The following is a 10,510-nucleotide window of genomic DNA, read 5'->3' as shown; positions in this document are numbered from 1 at the left end:
AAAAAAAAAAAAAAAAAAAACCCTCCTTCATGCTTAAGAAGTTCCACATAAAAGTTGTTCCTAGATCTTCTATTCTACTTCCTGGTTAATATTTATAAATATTGACAGCCATGGCAGAATTTTTACAGATGATTTAGTCTATATAGAACTCTAGAACTAATGTTTCCTCTCAATAAACTGGTAACTTCTCCTTCACTGGACAAAGTAAATAATGTGACCAACACCATGAGTAGGACTACCAAAACTTTTTTCGTATACATTATGTCCCATTGGCAACTTGGAAGACATTTTTCCACAAGAATATTTTAGCTTCCTTCAATATAAATACAGGACTCATTCTCTAAAACACTCCCACTATTTTTTAAATTCTATCCATTTATTTTACTAAGCAATTATAAAGCATGCAGAATTTTACATGGCGTCAAACACCTTAAGATGCTAGAACAAGAATATAGCATCAGAGTTTAAGACATATAAATATTAATCCCACCCGTACTATTATAAAACTCAGGCAAATATTAAGCATACCTAATTTGTCAACTAAGGCATAAGTTAACTTAAGTCCAAAAACAATCATCCCAGAAAAAAAGGCAAAATTATAATGTTCAAATATATGATTCACAGAGAAGCAATCTTTTTTTCATAGCAAGCTTAGCTTTAATATATATAAAATTAAAAAAAAATTCAATGCAGCACTTATGTTACGACTTTATGTTAACAACTGCTTTTATTGAAGCATGACAGTAACCTTTTTCTTTGACTACCAAACATGACATAAAGCTCACCAATTAAAATATTATTAAGTACATTGATACTTTCTTAAGCCATATATATAAGAGCAAGACTGAAAAACTCTGGAGTTCCTATGTAGCTTTAGGGTTATTGTTTTGCTTTGTTTCAAATTTATGGCCTGATTTGTATAACCAGTGGTTCTGAGCATATGGCATTTTGAAGTAGAGTAATCAAAGAACAAAGGATACTATTTTTTAACATTCAAGAAAGAAGGAAGAAGTAATCAAACCTGCTGCAAAATAATGAAATGTTCTGACTAATGGAATAATGTGTGATGGAACAGGTAGAAATCTGAAAATGCGACAGAAAAGCAGACCTCTTCTTAGAACTAGATGCTGAGTTTGTGCTGACTCCAGGAGGAATGTCGCTATAAAAAGAGTCACCATCTCCAGGCTTTTTTACATAATCTCCCTGGGGTAACTGTCTAAGGCATAATAAACATTTCAGAGTCAGAAAACAAGACACACACATGAACACAGACATATACAAACATTATTTCAGAAAAAAAGAGAGGTAGGGATAATGATCTACATGAATCAAATCTATACAACACATGAAATTATTAATAAATGTGACAAATTAAAGTCATTCTAATTGTAGAGGTCAAAAATGCAATCACTAAAATCTATAGTTTAGATGAATACAGACTAGCTTTGGGGAAAAAGATGGAAAGATGAAATGTTTTCATTGTAATTTCATTATACTTTGGGATGTTAACTGCAATTGTATCTTTTTTTTAAAAAAAAGAAAGAAACTGGTGTCTTAACTTAGGACACACAGTCCTTGCCTAGATAAAGTGTAGCTTTATTTCACTGTGGTGAATAAACTATTCATGATTTCTAAATTATTATATAACTTAACCTTGATTTGATTTAAAAGAACTGATTGATTTCTAAACTCTTCCATACTTAATTCAAATAAATCCTTATTAGAGTTTAGTGTTTGATTTGCAACTCTGTTTAACAGAAACATGAAGAAACTGGAAAGATTCAAAGTTGAATCTTTGAGGAAGGTAATTTTATAGCTGGTGAATAGGCTATGTAAAAGGAGATAATATAGCAGGAAGAAGAAAGGGTTAAAAAAAACCCTGAATTTTTGGTGAGTCTATAAAGGGATATTTACAGCTAGTTGGTAGGTGACCTCGTAGCAGGGGTACAATAAGGGACAATCTATTTATTTATTTATTTATTTATTTATTTATTTATTTATTATAGAGACAGAGTCTCACTTTTTCGCCCTCGGTAGAGTGCAGCGGAGTCGCTCCAGCAACCTCCAACTCCTGGGCTTAGGCGATTCTTCTGCCTCAGCCTCCCGAGGGACAATCTATTTAATCTGCACTGTAAGTGACTTTATTCAACTATTCTGAAATAACTAAGATAGGAACAGTTATTTACTACTCATCTTAAGGTAATCAGATAGAAACTGCAAGATAGCATCCCCAGTCAACACTCCTAGAGTAGCTAATATGATCATTTGTCAATGGTGTCGCCCCTAAACAGCCAAATGCATCTAAAACTTGATTCAGTTCCATTTAGCACTATTGCTGGAGGTGCCACAAACTAGTGCAAGACTGAGAATTTTAAACAGGGTTCTACTTAACTAAATCTCCAACAAAAGCATCAATGTGCTAATTTTTTTCCTGTTTGGTGTCTCATTTACCATTATAGTCTTGGTTACTTGATGATGCTAAAAATTCCAAAAATGCCATTTTCAAATATCTGCTTGCTTATACTGATTCCATATTGCTGTAATGTTTAAAACACTTTGTTAGTCATTCTTTTGAATGACTGAATATCATCTCATGTTATTTCAATGCTTTGTATTCATAAATGTCTTATAAGTCTAAAAAATTTCAATTAATATTAAACATAAAACAATATTTTCATTAATTACTTTACTTTCATTAATTAACTTCTTCTCTTTCACAAAGAAAACAGAATTTCTCACAAAATTATAAGACTAATTTTACCTCTAATCTAATTCTTTGACGTAGGTTCCTCTAAGATACGTTTTTTAATTCTGTGACTTCAGCTCATGCTGGTTATATTTTATTTTTACCAATGTATTACGAAACATTAATTTTATGTAAAAAAATAAGAACTGCTATCATTTATAGTGTTCTATGACATGATATATTTTCCTACGCAAGAGATCTTTGATCTTTATAATTGTATTTTCTATTTTATCTCATATCAATAAAACATTCCATCAATGCTTACCAAAATATTTTTCTTAATAAAATTAGAGTTCTGTATTTTGCCCCAAGGAGAAAGCTCCCTTTTGTATTACATTAATGTTTGTAAAAGAATCCTGTCAACATCACATTTCCACTAATAATCTTTATGGTTAACAATTGCTTTTTGTCGCTACTACCTTTAATGATATTCTTTATAAGCTGATGAGATGTGTGCTACCAAATTCAAATTAAATAAAGATAAGCTACTATGTGATATCTGCAAACTACATGTGACCTTTCCCATTACTCTCTTCCCCAAATGACCTTCTCTTTACAGGGTTCTGGCATTCAGGCATTTACCCTGGCAATTACCAAGGCCTCACTTAGCTGATACTAAAGATGTAAGGAGACTGCCTTTCACAATGGAAGAGTCTCAGTTTTGTTTTGTTTTTAAACTGAACACGTCTTACCACTCTTTCAATGTAACTTCTCTGCAGTTCATGGTCATTTTTTCCAACATTTCAAATGCTAAACATGTTATAAACTGTGGGCTTAGATCAAGTTGTTGCAAGGGGCTCGGCGCCTATAGCTCAACCGGCTAAGGTGCCAGCCACGTACACCTAAGGTGGCGGGTTCGAATCCCCAGCCCAGACCCGCCAAACAACAATGATGGCTACAACCAAAAAATAGCCGGGCATTGTGGCGGGCGCCTGTGGTCCTAGCTACTTGGGAGGCAGAGGCAGGAGACTCGCTTGGCCCAGGAGTTGGAGGTTGCTGTGAGCTGTAGTGCCACGGCACTCTGCCCAAGGGGACAGCTTGAGGCTCTGTCTCAAAAAAAAAAAAAAAAGTTGTTGCAAGGGAGTTTTAGTTTAATGTGCTTCTGTGGCACCACTTGATTTTCATCACCCTGGCAGATTTGATTCTTACCCATCTCCACCGCAAATTCTCCAAAATACAAAAGCTACTTTACTGTATTCTCCTTAAAATTCTACAAGGAATGATTTTCCTCACGTAGTAAATGTCAAGGGTAGGTGACGAATTTTATGAAAGATCTCTCAAGAATAATATTTAAAATCCTTCACTGTCCAGAAATTTCTCCTTTTACAATATTTACTACATATTATAACTAACTTATTTCTTCTTACTTTAGTGGAAATGAAGAATATCAGGGCCCCGTGATCAATAAAATCACATTTCATCATTTGTTACCAAAGATCATAATTACCACCTAAATGATCCCTTTAAAATGTTTAAATTGGACTTCTTTTTCTTGGCTTTTATTATTTTCATGGCTTTACTCTTAAATCTTGAGTGTTTTTCTTATCTCATAAAATTTTGTATACTAAAAGTGATTACCACCTTAGGTGGCCTGACCAGTGGTAAGTTTTAAAATAGGAAAATCACCTCATTATTTCTCAAAATACATGCAAATATATTAGACATGCCCATGATATTTTTGAAAACAATAACCAACCAAAAGAAAATACTTATGTAAGTCTTTTTTTTTCCTCAAACAAGATCGCTTCTTATGTTAATCACAGATTGTCTTTTTATCCATTCACAACCTTGGCATTTATTTTGTGTTCTGAATTAATATGCTCCATTAAATATCATTCTTTTAAAGGTATTACCTATTCTCTAAGACAAAGCCTGACTCCCATAACCTGATGACTCTGGGGGAGTTGATTTACAGTTGACAAACTGCAATTACTATTTCTCTCCAGCTCTATAATACCCATGCTTGTCGCTTGCTTATTCCTGATTTCAGAAGACATAGTCAGCCTACCTCCCAAAGTGTTCAGAATTATAAATCATCTAGTGTTAGCATTATAAGTTTAAATATTAAATAAGACTATTTCTTGGATCACCCCAAAACCTTCAGACAAATAGCTGGTCCTGTTAATATAAGTCTGATATTTCTTAAAAGTACTCATTAAATTATAATATTTATCTCAATGATCCTTATGCATACTTAGAATGAGATCCTTTTACAACCCCATTTAACCAAGTCTTAACTTTAATCCTGAAAGGGGCTTTTCTCCAATACTTGGTTGGTGTCTGGGTTAATCCTTATTAGAATTCTTATTTTACTATTTTAAGAAATATTGCATACACTGTATATATACCAAGTCACATTGATGGATACATGGATAACACTGAAATAATAGTATTAATAATAAAAAATTAAGAAAGATTTGAAAAAAATAGGAAGTTCACAAGCATAAAATAAAGCAGCTAAAACAGGTGAGAGAAAAAAAATGGGGCAGGGGAAGGGAGTTCTGCTTAAAGCACAGTAAACTCCCCATTATCTGGAACTCAAGAAGCTAGCACTGACCAGGCTCCCTTCCCCCCCAAAATTCAGAATTTAGATTTGGTGCATATGCTGTCAGTAAGCCCACGCTTCGTGCATCACTCCCACAGCTCCCATGTGTTCTCTGTAACAGGTCCAAGTGTTAACGTGTGTTAATTGAAGTTAAAAAAAATATGGTATGAAGTTGAAAAGTATATTGATTGCCATTTAACTAAAATTGTACATTGCATTAACAAAGCTGTTTTATAATGCAGTAAAACTGTGTTACAGCAAGAAGATTGTTTTTCTCTTCATTTGCTTATAATTAGTATATTTCAATATTAATATCAACACAGAGTTTATGGTATGGTTTGGTATAGTACTACAGGGTAAAGAATTACGTAGGCCTATTTTTAATAGTACCTCTCAAACAACCAGAAACTACATTTATCCAGGATCTACCAATCCCCAGGGGTGCAGGAAAATGGAGAGATTACTGTAAAGCCATAAATCAGAAAGACAGGATCTCATTATTTATTCTATTTCTCATAATCATAATGATGCATGTTCATTTTAGACAAAGTAAGAGAATAAGATTTCAGCTGGATGTAGATGTGTTATAAATCTAAGTTCAGTTACTGTTTCGTAATCTATTGCTATTCATAAACTTGTTCTAACAACTAAAACAAGCCACACGCTAAGTCTGAAAGCAATTATGCTATAAAATTAACAGTAATATCAACTGAAAAAAAAGTGGAAGCATTATTTCCTGAAGATTTTAAAGAATAGCTACCCCTCTTCCTCATTATTAGATGTCTAAGGCTTCTCTATGGCTCCATGGTTCCATGGTTCCACACTTCACAAGATACTAGCAGATTTAAAGTGATGTCTTACATGTGTGGGGTTCTGTCTCCACAATGTCCCAGAATAGGGTTTCCATTTTCTTTTTTTCAATAACAGTTTGTCAACAAAAGGAAAAAACTGAGTTTGGTTCTCATCTGTCTGTCAAATTTGCAAGTAAATATATATAACATGATTCTTTAATATACTGAAAGCCCTGAGGGGACAGTCTCAGGAGGAAAAATTTATCTGGTTATCAGATTCAGGCACAAAGTCACTTGCCTGTCCTCTCCAACAACTTGAAAGTTATCCCCAGTTTGGCATTTCTGAGCCATTACAACATTAATAAGAATACAATAACTGGCCACATATTTATTATTTGCATTTAGAGTCAAAGCAAACTTTATGTTCACTAACATTTCCACCAGATCAACCACATGTGTGGTCCTCACACATGTCAATGAATGCTGCCTTCCTCTCAGAAAACAGCCACATCCTTCTCTTCCACTCAAAGATAGGGAAACGCAGTCTTCAGAGACCACATGTTACTAACTTTCCTTTGCCGTAATGCCTAATTAATCACAAAGAATATTATTTGATTGTAGAGTTCAGAAATGTTTAAGCAATTTCCCAACACCACATACTAGTAGATTTCTGATTCCCTGTGGATTGGGCCTCCCACCGTAGACCGTCAAAGAAAAACCTAATTGAAAGGCAATGACAACTCAAAATTCTGAATTCTATTTCCTGGCTACTTTTTAGCATTGAGTAGGTCTTTATTTGAATGTCTGCGGATATTTTTACAAAACCGAAAATATCTTGATGCAACTTTAATCTGTTGGCCTTACCACTTTCTCTATAATCACTAATGTATTTTCAAAAAGGAAAATCTTTTAGGATGTACTTACACATTCACAATTACCTGATCTGAAATCTATTCTTTGCTATTCCTCCAGTTTAAGAACTATCATATTAATCCAACAGTCATTAACTATGGGCAAGGGCAAAAAAAAAATATATATATATGGTGAAATATATCAAAATATATAAAATAAATATACGGAAGATGTGACAACTCTCAAAATATGGACTAGATTCCAGGAGAGTAGTCAGACCAGTGAAAAGATGACTAAGCACCACCGGGAGACATCAAATTATAGCAGGCACAGAATGAAGATTCTTTGTGTGAAATGTTCTTAACTGTGTCTCTACATATACTGAGTTAGAATGAGACATTAGTATATACTTTTGAATACTAATCATTTTTGGATAGTGTGAGCAATTCTCTTTATTTGGATAGTATCTCTAGTGAGAACATATCTTTCAGTGCTGTTTTAACTTTGCTTACGTTACTTCTTTGAGATATTTTACTTTCCTTTCCCGCAATATTAAATTACATTATGGAAACAGAACTGAATCATTCATTTTGTATCTTATTCTCTTAGTTCTCTTTTCCACTAAAGAATGCCACTAAACTTATTATGACTAATCAACTTCTACCCAACCGAAAGCCTAAATAACTCTTGCTCTACTTAAGTGCTTTTGAACATAAAACTTTAATGCTTTGAAGAAATATAATCGTTTTTAAAATAGAATTAATTTTATCTCAATTTACTTTCCCCCTTAATAGGAGACCCTTGCACCTCTAGGGCAAAGTCAATTTTCCTAATATCCACACTGACCAGGATTTCAATTGATACCTCATGGGCAGGCACCGTGTACATAGAGAGAGATTCTTGAGATTCTTAAGGGGAAAGACTTAAAAGAATTTTAAACTGCAAACAGAAGAGTAAATATTAAAGTTATTATTTGTAAACAAATGAAAATTGTGGTTAAGGCTTGAAAAAGTATCACCACATCTGTCACACTTTATGTATAACCCACCATGGGCACATAATTGGACAATGGAAAAAGTTAAGTAGAAATCTGCAAAATACTCTTAGTACTAAATACTACATAATGTATAAGACCTGGACTGGCCCATTAATTTCCAGGGTAATATTTTGATTTTTTTTTCTGTCAATAGCTAGTAGCGTTAGTCACTTTTTAAATCTGAACAGGGAACAGTGAATCCCAATATTATGTGTTAAGATTTAGATAAAATAGGCAACTGTTACAGAACAACATGAATGTTTGTATCTCTTTTTATGCTGTTAGTTAAACACAGATTCTAAAGCTGTGCTGAACAGGACACCTGACTTTCTCTATGGACACTTTTGTTCAAAAAAGTACATAAAACAATCAGAGATTCCAACTGTGCAATTTCTTCAACTACCTGTGTGATTAATCAATTAAAAATATTTCCTTATGTAGAGATAAACAGGCTGATGAGTTCTAGGACATTCCCCTGACAGCAACACTGTCCAAATAAACTTTGTCACTTACGAATGGAAGTTATTAATGTAACAACAATAACAAATACAAATAAATTCCCTCTGAAGGTATTAGGCAATAAGACTGTTATAAATGAAGAAATGTCAATATTGATATAAACAAATGTGACACCTTAACATAGAGGAAGTTTTAGATGGAAAAGAATCAATTTCTACATGTATTACTATTGTAAAAGAACAATTAAAGTTAAATAATGACGGATCTATTTTATATTAATGTATTTCATAGAACCATCATTAAAATTATTAAGATCACAAAAAACCAAGATTAGTATATAATCGTTGTAGCATTAAAAACAAAGTGAACTTAATTTATAATTGCATGTATGAATTCTAACATTATATAATAGAAGTTAAACCTTTCAGTTATGTGTTCAGATTATTCTTATCACATACCTCTGTTCCCGATAGTTTCTTTTCATGGACAAGAAGAAAGTGGGGGGAAAAACACAAGAATTAGTTACCTATAGAGGGACATTAAGAGGGAGCACTAAATGTCAAAGCTTCAGCATTTATTGAAAGGCCTCCCCTAGTAGATTTTAAATTGCAGAATTAAAATGGAAAACACACATAAAAATCTCACTTTGCCTTAGGGCAGGTGACAAAGAGTGAGTGACAATATTTTCAAATAGCTATCCCTTTCTAAAAGCATAAATAAGCATAAATCATGAAAAAGTAACTGTTTTCTCAATGTCCATTGTATTTCACAAATATTAAGTAGTGTTTTAAAGTCAATTTTATTTCAAATATAAGTTTTCAGACATATACATTTTGATTTAAGAAATGAAATTAATGAATCAAGTTCCTTATATAAATTTACCATATTTTCATAGAAATAAAATCATAATTTATTCTTGTGGGAATACAAACCCCAAACTATAGCTATTCCTAAGAATTTCAAATAGGAGACCATAAATTCACACCAGAATATTTTGTCTCATCACGTGTCATTTAAAAAATGGATTAATTCACAGCTGTCGCAGCTGTAAGTATTAACTTACTACTACTTACTCACTGAAGCTTCACATCAGAAAAATCTGCTTAACATTTAGTCTCTGTTTTTTATTTGATTATAAGATGAAATAAAGTGAGTTTTAAAATAAGCTTATCTTTAAAAAAAATTTTAAAAAAATTTTAAAAAAAAGGTATGATGGTGCGGCACAGAGACTTTTTTCAAGTATTAATTCTTAATTTTCTAACTTGACATAATTATTAGTATTTTGAAGCCATGTTAGGAAGGTCAAGCAACTGAGTAGCTTTGGGGTCCGGCCTCTAACATCCGGAATAATGTTTCCAGACAGGCACCTTCTGTAGCACCTTCCCCTGCCAAGTTAATCCTTCCACATGGTAAGCATCTGTTTAATAATGGGCAGATGAGGGTAAAAGTACCTATTTGTTATTAATTTAAATTCTAGAAACTATCAGATGAAGGGGAACATAAACTTAGTATCTTTACAGTCAACACCTTTTACTTAATTCCCTCAATCTGGTTACCTGTGCTATAGAGCTGCAAACAAATATTCCTCATTTCTTATTCCTGCTATTTCCCTCTCCAAGGTTTGGGTAGCAGTAGAAAGTTTAATTGGAAGGATAATGAGAAAATGAGCTCTCAGGTCCTGTATCTGTTTTTGAACTTCAAATAGAATATGTGAAGCATCATATATTCATGAGTTTAATACCTCTACTAAAATTTCCATGCTCTCATTCGATTTTTAAACATGTTCTGGTTAATTTTAGAAACCTTACAACTTTAATCATTTAGATTCAAATTATTTATAAAGAGGATACTGCAATGTGAACAAAATTTGTCTTTGTCCTGCATCAATCTGCAAAGCACACATATTCAGAAACAAAACCCCCAAATAATGGTCCTAAAAATAAGATATCACATAAAGAAGTACTTTTAATTCTAATCATTAAAAAAACAGACACCAATATCTTTGTAAGTAGTAAATGTTCAGGTTTCATGATTTCTAAAAAGTAAGTCCTTCTAAGACTGTAAAAATGAAATATCCACTC

The 10,510-nt window shown here is 32.8% G+C and overlaps 1 protein-coding gene across 3 annotated transcripts in view; it reads right to left on the bottom strand.

Annotated features, from left to right (window-relative positions):
- Positions 1-10,510, bottom strand: part of ADAM22 (ADAM metallopeptidase domain 22) — a 255,911-nt gene that overhangs the window by 23,848 nt on the left and 221,553 nt on the right. For 2 of the 3 annotated variants that reach the window (XM_003782645.3, XM_003782647.3), the window contains exon 26: positions 8,888-8,905. In XM_003782645.3, coding sequence (XP_003782693.1) covers positions 8,888-8,905 — 18 coding nt within the window. Of the gene's footprint in view, positions 1-1,108; positions 1,217-8,887; positions 8,906-10,510 lie in introns of all 3 variants that reach the window. The other variant, XM_003782646.3, reaches the window with a different exon arrangement.

Source organism: Otolemur garnettii, unplaced genomic scaffold (assembly GCF_000181295.1).
Source record: "Otolemur garnettii isolate 467f Iridium unplaced genomic scaffold, OtoGar3 scaffold00005, whole genome shotgun sequence".
NCBI lineage: Eukaryota > Metazoa > Chordata > Mammalia > Primates > Galagidae > Otolemur > Otolemur garnettii.
Note: the sequence above shows the minus strand (reverse complement) of the source record. Positions and strands in the feature narration are given on the sequence as shown.